We start from the raw sequence: 20,037 nt of genomic DNA, 5'->3' as shown, positions 1-20,037 counted from the left end.
GTGTCGTGCCGTGCCTGCCCACGGGCTGTACCTCAGGCCCAGGCAAGGCCCGACAGCAGTCGTGCCGGACCGTGCTGGCCCGACGGCACGATGAGCCCACCGTGCCCGGGCCAGCCCAGGCACGCCAAACACTAACTGCCACTTGTTCACTTCAGTTTTGCACATACATATCAAAAATGCAATGTCCATCAAAAAAACAGCACAAAAACCATCCAATTCACAAGTTAACAGATTACAATATCACAAGTCTTAGATTACAATATCACAATTCACAAGTTATAGTATGTGCAATATCACAACTCAATTCACTAACTCAACTACTAAGTCTCACAATTCACAACTCAAGTCACAAATCCACAAAACACTTTCAAATACTAAGTCTAACAGTTCACAAATCACAGTTCAAACTTAAGTGATCAAGTCACAAACACTTTCAAAAATAATAGTAGCTGTGTAGTGCAATGGCTGCCTCATTAAAAACCTTTCTAGGTAAAAACTCACACCTCGTGAGAAAACCCTAGAAAGGAAAAAAGAGTGTAGCCCACAGCTTTCATCTAACTATCATATTAAAGTCCAAGTCCAGTACAATCATCCAGTTCCAGTGGCACTGCCTCTGGTTACATCATCAAGAAACAAATTCTCAAATGATTTTATAAGCTCTACATTCTCAGCAGTGTGCTGCAACTTCTTGTCTGCCTGCACCCAGTCCTTGATCAATGCCAAAGCTTGCACCATGTCAAGACCTAGACGTCGTCGTCGCTCCTCGATGATCCTGCTAGTTAAGCTAAAAGCAGACTTCGACGATATAGTAGAAACAGAAACAGTCAAGACATCTCTAGCTAATATGGACAGAATAGGATATGTGTGTTTGTGCTCCTGCCACCAGCTTAGGATATTGAAGTCATCATCGAATTGGTTGACAGTGTCACTATCAAGATAGGCAGACAACTCAGAGGCATTCGAGTTAGCATTAGAAGAAACAGCTAGAATCAAAGCAGTAGCAGAAGTTCTCCTGGAAAATGGACCAGCACCAAGTCCAGAACCTGGACTGGCACCAGCACCATGTCCAAGTGCATCACTGGCACCAAAAATCTTTCCCCAGGCTGTCTTTTTCTTACCAGCAGTATTGCCTGGGGTTGTTCTTTGCAATCTCACAACACCAAACTTACTTTCATACTTAGAAAAAATGTCAGACAATGCAGCCCTAACCTCAGTTAAATAAGTAGAGTAATCAGAGGTCAAAATTTGTGACATAATTTGTAGAACATTGCTAAAACCTCTGATCTTAGCCCTAGGATCCAAGATAAAAGCAAATGAATACAGAAATGGAATCTCAGACCAGTATGCCAAGAACTTACTCTTCATGGGAACAACAACATTTCTAAAGTTAATATCATTCTCATAAGTGTTAAGATGTCCAGCAATCTCAAGAGTGTGATGCATAATTAATGGAGATGTTGGATAATAAACACCAGACAAAATAACGGTTGAATCATAAAATTGTTCAAGGAATAAAAGCACAGTTTCAGCAATTGTCCAATGCAAATCAGTAAGCAGTAGTCTACCATTTTCCCTAGGATAATGAGTTTCAATAAACAATGAAAAAAGCTCCTTATGTGGGAAGAGATGCTTAAGCATTAGATAAGTTGCATTCCATCTAACATCCATGTCCAAATCAAACTTACGAAGTCGAACACCCTTAGCAATACACCAGTTTTTTATAAAGCAATGCGCTGATTAGATGCATTCACAAATGAGATGGCTGTTCTAAAATCTTGAAGCATGGGTTTGAAAACTTCTAGACCAGCCTTAACAATCAAGTTGATTATATGACATGCACAGCGCTGATGCAAATATAAATCACCAACATAAGCAGACAACTTAGGTTTTAGAAAATCCATTGCCTTAGTATTAGAAGAGGCATTGTCTAGAGTAATAGAAAAAACCTTATCAGTCAAACCATATTCTTCAACAACAGAAAGCACACGTTCAGAAATATTCTCAGTAGTGTGCTTCACATCAATCAGCTCTAGACCCAAAATCCTTTTCTCTAATTGCCAATCAGAATTAACAAAATGAGCAACAACACTTAAATAATCCTCCTTAGCATTACCAGACCATATATCAGATGTCAAAGCAACAGAGTTAACAGACTTGAACCTCTCAATAAGCATAGCACGACTCTTGTCAAAGTACTTAAAAACATCTCTACTAATAGTTTGCCTAGAGACAGCATGGAATCTAGGGTTATGAGCATTCTGAATGTACTCCTCAAAAGCAGGAGATTGACCAAAATTAAGTGGCATATCCTCTACAGCAATCAATTTAACCAACTCAGATATAGCATAATCAGGATCATATTCCCATGGACGAACAGTACCATCAGCATTGTACTTAAGCATAGACTGAGACAAATTACTAGCAGTTCTAGGTTTGCATGACTTGAGATGCCTAAGCAAATGACCAGTGCCACCAGATGAATGAGCAGACAAAGTTTTTTTTGCAGTGATTGCATTTAGCAGAAACGCGAACCTGCGCGCCATTGGGTGATTCAAAGAGTTCTTCGAAGTCATCCCATACCTTGGATGATCTTGGCCGCTTGTTGGTAGCACTGGAGTCGGTGCCGGACGGCGCGCCTGTGCCACCATCACCGTCACCGCCACTAGTATCGTCCACGTCCGGCTTCGTCTCCAGCTGCGACCCATCGAAGTGAGGAGGTGACGAAGTGATTCCGAACACCTGCACGCGTACCTCCTCCAAGTCATCTTCGTCATCACCCCGCATCCCCATCAACCTCAACTCGTGGTTGCAAGAGGATGGATCGTCCATCGTCGGCACTCCGGTTCCTCAACGGCGGCTACCGCTCAGCGACCTGCAAGACACACAGAATGAGAGAAGAGAGCAGTTAGGGACCAGAGAGAAGTAGAAAACCAAGAGAGGAGAGAGGAGCAGAGATAGGTGTGTACGGTGTACCTGCGCATCCGGAGCACCGGAGTTGCTGTTGATGATAGAGATCGACGGATCTACGAGAAGAAGAGAGCAGAGACTGGGTTTGGGGAGTGATCTGACAAAGAGCTCACGGAGAAACGGCGAGCGGGCGAGAGTGGCAAAAAAAATGAAAAAGAAAGAGGAAATCGAGAGCACGGCCGACGATCCGAAGACTGGAAAGGCGGAGACGAGACAAGGTCACGGATCCAGCGAGGCGGCGACCCTCGGTGGTAGATCCGGCGAGGCGTTCATCAGAGACGGCGACGAGATGGAGGCGTGGTCGCGTGGAGGTGGAGGCGTGGATCGACGGAGGCAGAAGCGGAGGCGGAACGGTCAAGGCGGAGGCGGAGGCGGAGGGGGAGGCGTGCGTGGATCGGCGGAGGCGGCTAGGGTTAGGATTAGGGTTGTGAGGGAGACGACTGGCGGAGGCGAGAGGACGCGGCGGCCTTTATATATGAGGTGCGGGCGCGTGGCGGCGGCTCCCGATGGGCTTCGTCAGGACGTGCCTACCGTTATACAGGCCTGTGCCGTGCCGGCCCAGCGTGCTGCTGCGGGAGCCCAGGCACGGCCCGACTGTCGGGCCGGGCCAGCACGGGCACGAACACTGACGGGCCGGGCCGTGCTTGGGCCGAGCCGTCGAGCTGCAGGCCATATGGCCATCTATAATGAGGTGAACCGAAAAGATTCCACTTGTAGCAGTTAAACTTTAGATTACTTAGATTTCTCTCTCAAATGCATGATTGGCTAAAAATGTGTTAATTTCTATGCATTGGAGTTGGTGCCCTTGAAATATTTATAATATTTATATTGTGATACTACAAAATTTTAAATCGTAAAATATTTATACCGAGACAGAGAATATAGGGCATGTTCGGCTGCCTGTGCTGCGGCTGCGGCACAGCCGGCACCAACAGTGCCGCACACACATGGCGCAGCCGCAGTCGCCGCAAACAGGCCGCCAAACAGGCCCATAAGTTGTGGGAAGTTTCTAGTCCTATACCTTCGATGGATCAAGAATGGGGAAAGGTAATGGTGTCAGGGCCGTCGATAAGTTGATCGCTAGCATATGGCCCCCGAAAAGTTGGGCCCCCAAATCTTAAGCCCTGTTTGATTCAGCTTAGGATTATTATAATCTAGATTATTAGGAGTAAGCTGAAATAAACAAGTAGATTATTAAGTTAGATTATTATAATCTATAAGTCAGATTAGTATAATCCAATAATCTCCTTTAGAGGAGCTTTTTCCAGATTATTGAGTGGCTAAAGACCCTCTACCCTTAAATGCCTCCAATAATCCAGAGAAACAAACAACTCGCAACTTATTCAATGTCAGCTTACTCAATCTAGCTTAGAGTAATCTGATTTAATAATCAAGATTACAATAATCTTAAGCTGAAAAAACAGGATCTTAATTATCTTTTTAAGTATGTGCTTAATCAAGGAAAAGAAAAAGAAATACCCATCAAGACCTAAATACCCCATACTGATTAGTAAGTGCTAATATGTTATCTTGATGCTGTTCGTTTCACGAACCATCCGGCTGTTCGTCTCTCCGCCGTCGGCACCATATCGTGCGTGGCTCTGGCTGCGTCCCTGCTCCCTTCTCTGCTGGCCAGCGAAACGAAGAATGCCAGCCGCCAGGCCGTGACCTGCCCAAGAGGGATGCAAGCGGGGTGGGTAAGCGGGTTTTTTTAGCCCGTTTATCTCACTTCTACTTTATATTTTCTCTGAAATTTTGTACTATTATATGGAAAATAAACTAGCTAGCGGATTTTTATACAGGTAGCGAGGCTATCCACTTGCATCCCTACCTGCCAAAAAGTGCCGACGCAGTCGCGGCGCTACCGTCGCGAGCGAGAAAGCTAATCCGCAACCAGTCGCGCGCGTCCTCCCCCGCGTTATTTTTTTTGGGAGTGGTTTCTTTTTTTTTTCTGTTTTTCTTTCCGTATCTGTAGTTTGCGATTTTATTTTCTTTTTCTGTTTTTTCTTTCCGTAGTTTACGGTTTCTGTTTTTGTTTTGTTGCTTTTTTGTTTTTCTTTCCGTATTATTATTAGTTTTTTTTAATACGTTATACATGTATAAATATAAACTTTGTATACGCATATACAAACGATGCATATGCAAACTTTATATACGTATATGCAAAGTTTACATACATGTATACAAAGTTTGTATAAGTATATTTTTTAAGTTTTATACGTATGTACACAAACTTGGTATACATATATACCAAGTTTGTATATATATACATATATATATATATATTGTTTTCTATACATAAGCACACGAACTTTATATACATGTGTATATTTTTTATACAATAAAGTGTATATATATAAAAAATTTATATATATACACGTATATATATACTATATAAACATACGTATAAACTTTGTATACATAAATACAAAGTTTATACGTATGTATATATAGTACATAATACATATATACACAGTACTCCTGTATAGGAGTAGAGACTAGAGAGGGGGCGCTGATCGCGCGCGTGCGCGGCCGCGCGACTAGTCGGGATCAGCACCCACCGTCAATCGTGACTCATGCAATTGCCAAAAGAGGCTCAAACCGCTGAAATTGTTCAAGTTGATGCTAATATATTGCCAACGAAGTTAGTAGCAATGTTACTATGTAAAAAAAGAAAAAGGTAACAATGGCATAATTTTTAGAGCCCCAATGTGTATTTCGCACTGGGGCCTCAAATTCGTGAAGACGGCCCTGAACGGTGTCAATGCGAAATCTTTACAGCGCAGTTTAGATTCTTTGTTCTTATCTGTTTTTTTGCTGATTTAATTAGTGTCCGATATTGTCCTAGAAATTGTAATAGTTTTACCGATGCTATGGCAGAATTAGGAGTTTTGCTAGAACATGAGAATGCTTGCTCGACATGGTGAAAGAAGACTTTGCCAAGCTTGTTATTTCTGGAACTAACAACAATTATCTGGCATGGGCTTGTAAAGTCGAATCTCATCTAGCTAGGAATGGTCTCAGTGACACGATTGTTCCTGGCTCCAACTGCACCGACGCAGAAAAGGCAACGACTGTGCTCTTCCTAAGGCGCCATCTAGGCGAAACTTTGAAAAACGAGTTCATGTTCGAAATGGATCCATCTGTTCTTTGGCAATCCCTCAAGGATCGGTTCGATGAACAGAAGCCCATCATTCTGATCCAAGCACGATATGACTGGGAGCACTTGCGATTCCAGGACTTCGACTCTGTGGCCGAGTACGATTCAACTCTCCGCGACATCGTCTCTAAGCTCAAACTGTGTGGGCGAGATGTTTCAGAGGATGAGATGATAGAGAAGACATTGTTTACATTCCACCCAAGCCAGCTTGTACTCCAGATGATGTACATGGACAGACATTATCAGAAGTATCAGAGCTTATCTCTGCACTGTTGCTAGTGGAAGAAGGGGATAGGAGACTCCTGGAGAATTACTATGACCGAGCAGGTGGCTCTCAACATGTGCAACGGGCTTCATGTCGAGGACAATCCAATTTCTAAGTATAAAGATGATGAATGATATATAGTACTACCTCCATTTTAGCTAGGTGTTCTTATCTACGTACTTTCTCCGCCTTATAATATAAAGGGTCTGGGGTGATATAACAGTTCAAATTTGTTATAATAGGATGTGTTACATCCACCTAAAATTCTTTATATTTTTGAAAAGGAGTAAGTACATCCTTAATAGTAGTTATTTAGTTACAATATACTACCTCCGTATTTTAATGTATGACGCCATTGACTTTTTATCCAACGTTTGACCATTCATCTTATTATTATTTGTTTTATTATGACTTGATTTGTCATTAAATATTCTTTAAGCATGATATAAATATTTTCATATTTGCACAAAATTTTGAATAAAACGAATGATCAAACGTTGGTCAAAAAATTAACGGCGTCATACATTAAAATACGAAGAGAGTATGTGCTTTTTAGATAGATTTTTATGGATTATGTGGCTGTTAAGGATGTATATGCCAGTGTATATAAGATATATCGTACTAGTATTTGTTACATATACTGATATACATATCTCATCATTTTACTCATAATTTTACTTATGATTTTATAGTTTTTCTTGTTATAGTTATACTGATCAACCGTTTTGGAGTACATCACTTCGTCTGTCGTTCGCTTGCCCCACGTTTCACGATAGGTGCAAAAGGCATCGCGACATGTCGCAATGGCAAAACAAAGGGACTGTTGATGCCAAAAAAACCTTACCAAATTTTGGAAATGTCAAAATTTTAACATAGTTATAAAAATTTAAATTTTAACTTGGCAAAATTTTGGTAGGATTTCTTATATAGTTACCAAAATTTGGCAGCAAACTAAATATAGCCACATTTTTTTTGACAACTTTATTAAAATTTGGTAAGATTAAAAATAGCATCAAAGTAAACAAACCCAAAAATAAATTGATCTCCGTTCATTTGTTTCAGAGAAAGGACTGCAACCTAAGATGCAAATATGTGCATCGACCCATCGATGAACTTCAAACAGAAAAAGCGCAACGGCTCTCAGAATATAAATTCCGCACGCATTTCACAACGATTTTGCAAAAACAAGTTACCTAAGAGTTTTTTCTTCTTCTTTTGAAACTAAGTTACCCACAAGAGATTTTTTTAGATAAAAAAAAAGAGTTTACTTTTTGATCTTAACTTACCCAAGAGTTGGCCCACTTGTCACAGAGAGTGAGAAGCCCAACCTCCTCCGTGGCAGGCTGGCAGCAATAGGAAGAGAGGAAGCCACCGTCCTCAACTCATGGTCACGGAGAAGGATAAAGCAGATCGTGGTAGCAACGGCCAACGGGTGGGGTTCGGGGAGTTTAAAGAGGCGCTCGTGCTGGCCGAATTGGCGATCCCAACGGTTAAATCACCGCCACGAAATTCGACCTCGAGCCCTAACCCTAGCCTGACCTCCCTTCTTGGTCGAATCGACCGCGCGCACGCCGGAGTTGAGCGGCCGCTTGCCGGAGTTGGGCCGCTGCGTTGTCGTCGAGGTGCCTCTGCCTCGCCGCGGGGATCGCCTGCCGCTGTAACGTCGCTTCGTCTCGCCCCATCTAGTTTGGTCCGGTCAGTTTGTTCCCCTTCTCGCATTTGGCTCCCTTGGCGTCTCCTTTGGTGTGTGATTGTGCTGCCAAGGGGCAAGGGTGATCGCTAGTTTGGGTTTCGGCCGTTGTTTGCATCGATTCGTCCGTTCACCGGGTCTGCTTTTTCTTTCCAATTTTGCAAGTGTTGATGTCGATTTGGTTCTGTGATGCCTGCGTTTGCGCGTGTTCTTAAATCTTAAGACGAGGCGGCGCGCACGTTGATTCTGTACTTCGTGTCGTGATGAGGTGTTTCTGGAGATAAGCGCGATAGGGCGATTTGATTTGTGATTTTTGTGTTGTCCTGGCGGTGAGATCAGCAGTTTGAGCGGCGTGTTGAGATTTGTGTTCTTTTTTGTTTTTGCGGCTAGTGCGATTCGAACAGCGGGTTGATTTTTGATTTTATTGTTTTTACAGCGAGATGTGCGATTTGAATGACAAATTGATTTCATAGATGGCGCGATTTCGATGGCAGATTAATGTGAATTGTTTTGGTTGTCGCTGTGGTGAGCAGATTGGACGTGTGGGTTGATTTGTGATTTTCTTGTTTTTACAGTGAGATGTGCGATTTGAATGACAAATTGATTTCATAGATGGTGAGATTTTGATGGCAGATTGATGTGAATTGTTTTGGTTGTCCCTGTGGTGAGCACATTGGACGTGTGTGCTAACGTTGGCGGATTGATTTGAGTTTGGTGTACTTGTGCTTACAGTGAGGCGTCATGCGTGATATTCATTTGTCTGGTCGGTTTTGTGGTGACATGTGGCCCATATGCCTAAGAATATAATTTGAGCAGTGGATTGATTCGATTTGGGTTGGCTTTAGCTATTCATATAGTAAGGAGGTCGTTCTAAGTGGAGAATTGATTTGGTTTTGGTCCAGCAACGGATGCATGTTGTGAGTGGCCAATAAAATAAATTCCTTTTGGTGAGGCGGTTGATTTGAGATTTGGATGTGATTCTATCTTAGGGTTCTATTGCTTAAGTTGTCTGTATGGTTTTGCTTCCGAGTAGCAGTGGGTCTGGGTATAGAGAAATAGGCTTGACTATGGTCCAATACAAGAGGTTGTGCTTGCAGTTAAGAATGTGATCAAGGGATGGTTTTGCCTTGCCTTTTGGTTTTAGGTCGTTATAGTGGTGTTGTGCTTCTAAATGAGTGAATCTTGTACCAATTGTTCTGTGGAGAGATGGCAGTTTGCCGAATGTGTCCTTTTTTCTTGTTTTTGCTTAGTAGGTTTTACGTAATGGGCTTCATTTGATTATATGTTGAATTGATTCAGATGAAGTTGTGCTTTTAATTAGAGAAACATGATGTGCCTCCATACTAGCATAAGTGCTCCCTCGTTTGTGATTTGATTTGCTTGGTTATGGTCAACTACTGCATGCACAGGCACTTTTGTTCTTCTGCTTTCTGAATGAGGTAGCATTGCATCTGTTAGCTGTAATTGCAAAAAGGGAAGATAACCGAGTAGCTGAATTTAAAAATTCACATAGATGTGTCATTTTTTTCATTTGTGTCGAAATGGTTCAATGCTTGAATGCATGGATCTCATAACATGTACATATGTGCCTGAATTTTATTTATTTATCTATTTACTATCTATGAGTACGTCTGATTGCATGGATATGAAATTAGTTTTTGAAAACTTCCATCTCATTAACTCATCTATATTATGTTTTGAATGCATCTTCAAAGGAAATATGAAGAAATATACTATTTGTAGAGTCCATGCTCAACATTTTATATTTTGTACAGACTGAAATTAGTAATCCCATATCATCCTGGTTGCATTTTGGTCTCTGCTTATTCGGAGGTATATGATTAGAATTTTTAACATTCACTTCATGAAAGCGAATTAATCATAGGTAGCTTTCTTCTGTTTCTGGTCATTTTTGGACTTCTTTTTTTAGTTGAGTTAATCATGGCAGGATCTCTTGTATTTTGTTTGCTTGTCTACTGATGTTTGTTCCTAGTTCTATGTAGAACACGATATAGATTACTGGTATGATATGGACCTCATGCTCAAATAAGGTACTCCTATTTTCCCCTTGGTCCTTTATTCGGTATCTTATTGAAGTTGGATTGTAAAGAATTTATATAATCTGTAAAATGACATACTTTTTTTCTTGGTGAGGCATATATTCCTTGATTTCCTAGCAAGCAACTACGACAAAACTGATATTTGCACAATACTTCTATGTGTGTGCACATGGTCTATATCTTTAGATGACTAGCAAAATGCCCGTGCTTCGCTACGGAGCTATAGATAAATTATTTATTAGTCTAAGTATTGATCAGAATATCAATAATAATAGGATGGATAAAAACTACTATTGCATATTGATATACTCATATTCTCATAATACTCGCCCTTTCTCAACTATTGTGTAGCATTTCTAAAACCGTACGCGAAATCACGTGCAGACCGATCGTGTCACGCGTAAATGACGGATAGGTGATCGAGGGAGGGAACCAGCAGGCGCCAGTACCTACCCATCATCGACTGAGAGATGGGAGAAACGAATAAGGGATAAGGGTGGAGCAGGTGTGTGCATGGTGAACGATTGGATCGAATTGGTAAATGGATAGCAAGGCGGGTTAATTCCTTCTAACTTTCAGGGTCCTTACCGAAGCGATTTAATGCGTTGGATGACTCAATCGCGCGATTCAACGTGGTCCACGTAGCCGACAAACAAAATAAAGCGTGACAGTTGAAAAAAATATGTTTTTTAAAGTAGGGTGGAATAGAAGTTTGTCAAGCAGTACTCGACCAGAACATCCTTGAATGAAGAACCATCAGCATCATCAACAAAAGCTACCCCGTCCTTCCCGTGTGTTTGGTAGCTCATATCTTCTTAGCCTGGCTTATCTCCCTTATACAACCCGAGTTTAACATGGCTAAGAGGATACGCATGCCTCCTTTGTTTGGTTGCTTGTATTTATTAGCCTGAGTTTGATATGGCCAAGAGGATACGCATGCCTCCTTTATTTGGTTGCTTGTATTTATATAGTCTAGCTAATATACCATTTTATTTGGTTACTTCCATAAGAGAAACGGTCTGGAAGATATTTTGTTTGTTTGGTTTTATGGATTTGTGTATGAGCACCTTTTATTTAGTTAGGTGAGTTATCTCTACACTATCATATAAAATATCATATTAACATTTGAATTAGTCAATTAGAAGTATTCTTATACACGCAAACATGCCATAACAAAAGATTTTTCTGAAAAGTACTAATCCACGAATTAATCTAATGTTCATATGTCACAATTATACTGTAAGCAGTAAGAGAAAAGAAAAAAAGAAAAAAAAGAGAAAAGAAAAAAAAAGAGCGTCGTTTCTTTGCTGGTGTGATTCTCGTCAGCTCGCTGCCCCCGACCTTATCCGCGTGAGCGTGAGTGGTTAGAGAAAAGAAAAAAAAAGGAAAAAAGAAATAGAATCGCCGCTCCGATAATTTATCCGCGTGAGCGGTTCTTTCCCCTCGTCCTCTTTTCTCGTCCTCATCGCCGCTGATATTCCCCTCAGCCCGCCGCCACTAATGCATCCATCTGCGTTGCTTGGTGACTTTGGATTCGTGGCTAGCCGATCTGGTAGCCGGAGGGAGGAGAGGATGCCGAATCCGGTGCATGGGATTCTCGGAGCTTGTGCAGGAAGGCGGTGGGGTGGCCTGTGAGAAGACAACGCCAGTAACAACAGGAGAAGAGGAGGAAGATTATTGCGGCGACGGCGGCGTCTCGAGCTTTCGGATTTGGTAATCTCCTCGAGCTCTCCTGTCTCCCCGCCCTCTTCCTACCTTCCGGACTGAGTCGACCTCGAGCTCTTGTGGCCGGATCTGGCTGCTGGAGCTCGTTGGTGCCGGTTGGAGTTCTGAATAAGAGGCGCGTTTGTGGAGATTGGAGAAGATCGGATCGGACGGGGGCGACGTGGATCAAGCCCGGATTGGGTGCTGATGGCACGGATCGAGCAAGGGCACTCCCTGTGCGTCCACCCCAGAGAACAGAGCGATTTTCCCCTTCTACAGGATCAGTGTACAATTTATTTTTTCTCTTCTCCAACTCCATTTATCTTTATTTTCTTCTTGATCTTGATTTTTCAAGAAGTTTTTGTTCCGATTTTTTTTCATATGATTGGGTTTTGGGTAGGGAATTTGGGTTGATTTGTTCATGTGTCCGTGTTTGTATCTGATTCGATCCGTTTCTCACGGAGAGAGGGACAAAAGTTGTGCAGGGGACGAAGGGGATCGTGAGCAAGGCGGACACAAGCACGGAGTAATTTTTTTTTAGTATATACGGACGAAAAATTAGCGCGTATACGGACAAAAATTAGGTGACGATTGGAAAAATCCAAATCTTTTAATTAGTTAAGATTAAGATATGAATAAGAGGTAGTTCAACTTGGTGTCATTAATCTATTTATTCATTTATTTATCAGTATAGTGCTTATCACTAATGGAAATTGTCATTGGTATAAACTTTGCCTTTTTAATTTAACATACGTTTTGAATTGGGTTGTATACTTGCGTTTATGTAGTATCTCTGAGGCTGTCCTGTTCTGAAATATAACCCCTAGACTCTATTAATGCAAATCTTTATTTAACTTCTGTCAAATGCAAAGGTAGTGGGTTAAAACCACTGAATTGGATGAGGTATGCTGATGGCTATACTTTTGGAGAACAATAGTGCAGAAACCCCATTGCAAGTTAAAGGTGTTGTTTGTCTATTGTGTAATAGTATTTGGCCAAAAGTATTATGTTAACTGTCTGAGTCTTGTCTTTTTAGTTTCCTGAAAATTGTGAATGCCTCGTGCCTGACAGAAGAATATAGAGTTTATGAGAGTTGATCAATATTATTCTGTGAAGAACTAAATGAAAATGCATGGTCACTTTGCTCTATTGCAGGTACTGAAGCACTACAAATTTGTTGCTTTTGTTGACATGACAAGCTTGTTCTTGGCTTTGGTGAAGTGATCTTAGCTATTCCAGATAATTTATATTATACCACACAATAATCAATTGATATTATTTCAACTATTCTTTCTTCTTCATTCCCTAGAACATGGGTTCCCGCTGATTTTCTTTGCACTTGGAAGTGAAAAGGGTGAAGTCCATTTAGCATATTCTTGTCTTCTCTGATTCAGCATACATAAATAGAATCATGTATTGATGTCAGCATCTTGCCCTTATTTCTTGACACAATGCTAGAAGGTGTTTTTCATCAGCACTCACTGATGATGAGATCGAGAAAATTCAAGATTGCTTTCTGTGAGCTCTTGACCTATTGTGGCTTTGCTAATTATCACTAATAACATCAAGGTTGTATTTGGAGAGAGTCTGACACGTATTTTTTTTTTTGAAAAACTATGAACAATCTTTTTATTGATTCAAGGGTAAATATAACATATTTGAAGATTCTTCCTTCATCCTGAATGCAATTATCAACCATTGTCAGGAAAACTGAAATTGAATGAAGCTTATTATTAGACTGATTTCGTGGGGAGAAGCATATTAAGTTGACTTGTTGAAGCCATTTTTTGTCTACATCCAGCCCAAGGGAAGCAATACAACACGGTAGGTCATAATATATTTCTTTACTGATCATAAAAGTACAATATTTCTTTTACACTGATGTAATATCTTTTACATTGTAATTGTGTTTTCTTTCTCTGGATTGATTGCTGGAGGAGCCAGAAAAAAAAAAGATTGATGAGAGATAAGCAATGCATAATATCACTATCACTGATTCTGTTTCAAAACTACCACATTTTTTTATACTAGCAAAGCTCGGTCTCTGTCCCCTAGCGAAACTATGTTGTCAACAGAAGTTGAACTATTGGGAGCGAAACTGACAGCAGTTGTAGTTGGCTTTTGCTGGACTTACTTCTGGAAAATGATTGGGTTTTGTGTTCCACATGTTATAGAAGAGGATTGAGTCATCTGTTTTGCACTTTTGCTTGTGGAGGAAATGACAGATGGTGCCAATGGTGCTGTAATTAATGGTTGGCGTTATAGATATGGCCCAACAGTGATCTTCCAATATCTGCTTTGGTTGGAGACTGTCATGTGCTTCCAGAGTTTTCAGCTTATTAAATCTAGGAGTACGCTGAGAGCAATGGCTAAATGATGGAAAAACATGCTTCGTACATCATTGGCATCTAGTATTGCAGAGGTCAAAGTGGCTTTATCCATCATAATTTCAAGCTGCCTTATTTATTTGCATCTGTGGTAATTTGTAAGATCATTCATCGTTCATGGTTTTGGTTCAGCGCAGATTAGAAGATCTGTAATAAAGTTGATGGAATAGTGGGGGTCAGTGAGGGCTTTGTTTGTGAGCTATATTCAATCCTTTTCTCCACGCAGCCAATATACCATCTACGGTTTGCGGCTTATTCTCTACTTTTTTTTTGAGCCCCTGTGTCAATTTTTACTGTTAAAAGGAGTGTTCTCTCGGATTAATTGATGATTGATTCAGGAATCCTTTTTTTTTTTTGAAGCAGGAAGGCTGGAGTTCTGCCTTTTCTTATATTAACGAGATAATAATTTCTTGTACAAGTTTGGACTTATTACAATATCCAGGGTTGTACAACTTCGACCGGAACCATAAGAGAGGTAAATAAGATTTACTCTATGTAATTAACCACAAAAGCTCTTTCATTTATGTTCTGGATCACCAAGGTAGCAACCTGTTCTTCCTGTTGGTGTTCATCTTAGAAAACATTCTATTCTTCCAGCCAAAAGTTCCACCAAAATAACCGACTGAGTTGTGATAATTTTCTTCCTTGTATGTTTAGGTGTGATTTTGCACAAACTATCCCATCTTTTGGTTAATCTTGTTTAGGGGCTTTGAGGTAGTTTGCATGTGAGGCCTCGCCATCAACATACCATGTCTAAGACCTTGGTAAAACATTTGGTGGCCAAATGGTTTGTTGTTTCGAAAGCCTCACCACACAGATAACAACAAATCCAATTGCATGGTCATCTATGGCGCAGAAGGTTACCTGCAGTTAGAGCCTTTTGATGCAAAACCAGCCAGCTGAAAAAAAATGATTTTGGCTCCACATTCCCTTCCTTAGTTGTTTGAAATTAAACCTCGTAAAGGAACCTTTAAATTGCGCCCTGTAAGCTGATTATGTAGAGTATTCACCTGAATTTATCCATCTCCATCTTATGTCATCCTTTTCTCCGGTGATTAAAACTGTGTTTTGAAAGGGATGGGCTAGAGTGACTAACTCATTTATCTCCTCAATCGTTATTATTGGCCGAAGCATAGTAAGCCATTGTTGTCCGAGATTTCAGTTGTCACATTTCGACACTTCCACTTTGCCAACTTCTATAGATTATGTGCTATATCTCTAGGCTCTTAGTTTTGATTCAGTTATCTTTCCAAAACAATTCTTTTGAGCCCTCTTTCAGTATGATTTCTGTTGACACACATCGATGGAGCCCCTTTTCTCCTCCCCTCACCGGCGAGGGCAGATGGAGGCGGTGTGGGTCGGTGATTGTAGATCAAGTGACGACCTTGATGGTAAGCCAGCCACTACCTCGTCTCTCATCTTCCTCCCATGGATCTCCTCTCCTTTCCTCTTCTCATCCTCGTCTTCTTTCCTCTTCTCATCTCCCTGCCACTTTCTTCCTCATCTGCCCTGTGTGGAGGTAAAAGATTCCTTGTGTTGTTTTTGGGCTAGATCTGAATGGATAAATGTCTCCTTCTTGATGGCTCCTTCTCCCTCCTCTTCCTCCAGTGCAACCGCCATGCTGTCGCTGTTCTCTCGACGATTCAAGTGCGGCACAACGACGATTGTCGGCGAGATCGTGCTACTGTCGACACGGGTGGCAGCGAGAGAGGTATGTATGTCCAGTTGTAACATTGGTTGTTTGACAGATTTGGGAGGAAAGGTTCTTTTAGTGTCATCCATCGTGTCTTCTCTGCCTTCTCCACTCTGTCTGCATATAATTTATAGAAACAATGTCATTTGATCATGTCCCTCTTATGGCACCATTTCTTTACTTGAAAAGTGCAGACACATACAGTATCACAGTCCAAAAAGAAAATGCCCCAAAGTGGAAACTAATAATCCTTATCCTACTGAATGTTTTTTTGATTGATTAAGCAACAGAATATGTAACTAATGCTACACAAGGATATCATTAGGAAATAGGGAGCTAAGCCTTGAAGCCTTTTCTACTGATACAACATGCAAATAGGCATATAAACATCTTACTGTGGGCATCTGATGCATCAAAATATGATGTGTAACGGAATAGCCATTATAAACACATCATTTACTATTCCAAAGCATGTAATGGAAAAACATTGTCCGAATGACAATTGACCATTACTATGGGGATAGCTACACACAGTTTATGATGTGTTTTTTTACCTTGCTTGTGCAAATAGCTGGACACAGAGTTGTTTGTGACTTGCCAGGTAATTTTCAGATAAGATGCTTATGTATGCTCACCAGTGTTTTACATTCCTGACAGAACAGGTCCTTGACACACAAGCTGATCAACTGAGAAGTGTTTCCCAAAAGTATGACAATGCCAAGAAATTATGGGCAGCTGCCATATCTAACTTGGAAAATAAAATCAAGGTAGAACAGATTTATCTGCAATGCTACAACAAGAATTGATAAATACATTAGATGCTAAGTTTCACTGATTATATCACTCTTTAATTTTCAGGTCATGAAACAAGAGCAGACATCTTAGATATGGCAGTTTTAACCAAATTCTGACCCTTCTATATTTGGTTAGTCACTTCTATCTTAGATGTTTATGGTTCTCACTTCTATATTTGGTTAGTGTATCTATGTTGAAAGTTAAATCGTAGTGGTTTTTTATTCTATTTATGTATAAATGGTGATCACTTTATGAACAATAAACATCTTGATTTTCCTCCATCAGTGTTCATGTTACTTGGTGTTGGTATTGCTAGCTAGACACCGTTTAAGAGAAATTTCTTCCATCATGTTAGATTCCAAGTATCAGATTTCAGTCCTTGCGAAAGATATGTTGTATGCCAAAGCACTAAAACTTTTATAATGGCACGCTTGTCACTATATAGTATCTTCCGGGTGAAGATTTCATAATAGAAAATGTGCTAATAGATAGTGTCCTGTTTGGTCATTAGTTCTGACTGTTTCTTTTTGTTTTTCAGCAGGAGCTGCATTGCTGCAGTTAGCGTGGTTCAGAACAGCAAATGAGAATATTCTTTTTCTAGATATAGTAAGAGAAAAAGTTTGTATTCCTACTCTGCTTCATTCAAAAAACCCTTATTTTTAACCCTTTTGGCTACTGAAGCATCATAAGGATTGTTCTATTTTGAGTTCCATGATATGTTCAACAAATTAACATAGGCAGTTTTATTTGTATGAAATGATGTGCCTAAACTTTTCCAGAAGATCAAGTTGCTAAGAAGGGTATCGTATTATTTACTAGGAACATATATAAAAGATTTATATCTTTTCTCACTGAATCTGAAATTTATACCTTTTTATCTTATTTGACATTTCAACATCTCATGGGATACTCGATAGAGCTATAGATGCAGAAAATAGGAAACATGATAGCTTCATGACATTGATAATTAGTACAATAGAAAAGTTACTTTAACTTGCAGAGTACAGAATTAATGGTATGTTATTTGTCTGTAATAGTGAACTATCTTGGAATATCTGTTGATTACCTAGGATCGTGTTGAAAGGAAATCTGGGATTGGTTGCAATTGGTGATGTAATTTTGAGAGACCCTAATCCTGGCATATTTATGATGTTCTACAAAACCTGCATCCATTCCATCTAAAAGAACTCATCAGCTGGGATCGAAGTAATGATCAGATCTTTTTTTCTAGGAGAACTCGAGAAGAAAGTTCGAAAGATGGGACCTTGCAAGCACAACACCAGTACCTAACATCAAGTTGATGCTCATTGCAATAAGTTCTGCCATTTGCAAAACATTTAGAGATTTTTTTAAAAATCTGTGATCAATTTCCATAAATTCACATCAAGGTGTCTCATGCAGTGCCAGGTAAAGAAAGGGAGCGCAGTGCTTAACAAAAGGATTATATGTTTTGCATAGTGAAGCAGTCATTCACTAATACTAGAGTTGCAGGCCTCATGATTGATGTTGCACAACATTTGAATGGAAGTCTGTTACCAGATGATGAAGATGAGCTCCTGACTGTGTTAATTGAAGATTTTGATTATGTCGGTTAAATTGAGAACCTAAGATTGAGCTTCTGAAGATATTATCTGGACTCTGAAGAACCTTGAAGAAAAACACTGAATTATAGTAATTAGTTTCTTTCATTTGTGCAGTATGACAAAGGTAAATCTTCACGTTTCATTAAATTTTATTCTTCTAAAACATCCAGATACCTTGTGACTGAGCCTATTCTTTCCTAGATATAGCGATCATAAAAAATGTGAAGATCTACTCCAAGTAGCTCAGAAAAGCCACACACAATTATGCTCAGGACTCAAATTAGGATAGTGCTGTTAACACAACAGTGTTCTTTTGCCCGCATTTACATGCCAGCATTATAGTTAAAAGCTTTTGCAGTTATGTCGCAAAAAAAAAAAACTTTTTGGAATCTCCTCTTTTTTAAGCATCTTACTCTTGGTTGTTTAGTTTTATTTATTTTGCTCTAAGGGAAGAGTTAAAGCGAGATAGTAAATTGCTTGCTGAATGCAATTGGTCTTATTCTTGATTGTTCCCTACATTTTGAATGCAATTATTTTTACCAAAAAATATTTATTGATAAAATGAGCAACTGAACGAGCATTATATTAATTGAAGTTTCCGTTCAAGCTTTCTCTTGCTATTTAGCATTTTAGCTTAGATCTCATGAGAAGAAGAGTAATACACTATACCAAACTGTATTTTGTTCCTCTACATCCATAAGGATGATATTAACCCAAATTTTGGAGGGATGAAAACCAATTTTTAGTACCAAGATAGTGCTAATAATTTTATTTGCTGCTTATAAATAGTGGAAATATATGTTCTTTGTACTGTTGTGTTGCTCCGTTGAATTGGTCACATATATAATCTCATTGAATATAGAGAATATTGGTATTGTGTTTTTGGCACTGATGACCTAATCTGCAGATGCTTAATATCTTTCTTTTAAGTGCATTTCAGTAGTTTACATGCCACCGAATGTAGCCAATCAAACAAAACAACATAGGTATGATCTGTACATGAGAAAACTACCGACTTGCTTTGCATCCTAAAAGTTTATACTAATCTGTAATCTGCACTGTACATTGTTTGCAGAACATCATATTTGAGGCCTAACTTCTATGCTAAATATTTTCTGCTTTCTTTTTCCAGTTGAAGCGTGGTGATTGATGTTGTTAAAGTGTTGACTGTTATGTGGGCTTGTCTATGATCTTGATGTTTCTACCTTTCCATTCTATGTGAGAGTTTTGCTATTATACGTCATCTTCTTTGTTCTTCCCTTCGCATTTTCAGACTTTGACTTGCTGCATTTTCTTTACACTTCAGATTTCATACCGATAATTGTCAAATAATCATTTTTTGGGACATGGTTTTGTTCAGTTCAGTTCAGATAAGTTTCAAATACAAGTTGCATTTACCATAGATTGTCAATATGCATTTTCTAGCTAAGAATAATTCTACCTTGTGTATTATATGCTTTATATTTACCTAATGTTATAGACCGGCGTTATGGAATCAAATACCATAGGAATAGGAATAGGAATAGGAATAATCAGTAGATATATCTAATTCTAGTTGGTTTAGGATTCTGTTTCCTATTCCTAGTTTGTCTTATATTTCCTAAATATTAGATTGGCACCTAGTATATAAAGGGGGCCTGCTATTGTATTAAGGACTAAGCAATAAAGATATTAAGGGCCTTGCCCACTAAGTCAATCAGATCAAAGCCTCGGTCTTCCAGAGAAGCTGGCGA

General features: G+C 39.8%; 1 protein-coding gene across 1 annotated transcript; it reads left to right on the top strand.

Annotated features, from left to right (window-relative positions):
- The first annotated feature begins 5,887 nt into the window (after positions 1 to 5,887).
- Positions 5,888 to 6,406, top strand: LOC127776383 (uncharacterized). Its single transcript, XM_052302739.1, has one exon. The coding sequence runs from the start codon at positions 5,888 to 5,890 to the stop codon at positions 6,404 to 6,406; it is 519 nt and encodes a 172-aa protein (XP_052158699.1).
- Positions 6,407 to 20,037: the final 13,631 nt, after the last annotated feature.

The sequence above is a fragment of the Oryza glaberrima genome, chromosome 6 (assembly GCF_000147395.1).
Source record: "Oryza glaberrima chromosome 6, OglaRS2, whole genome shotgun sequence".
In the NCBI taxonomy this organism is placed as follows: Eukaryota; Viridiplantae; Streptophyta; class Magnoliopsida; order Poales; family Poaceae; genus Oryza; species Oryza glaberrima.
The sequence above is the reverse complement of the archived record's forward strand: the minus strand, read 5'-3'. Positions and strand labels throughout refer to the sequence as shown.

Coding starts and splice junctions, on each gene's coding strand:
- LOC127776383 (XM_052302739.1), top strand. CDS start 5,888: ATGGTGAAAGAAGACTTTGCCAAGCTTGTTATTTCTGGAACTAACAAC.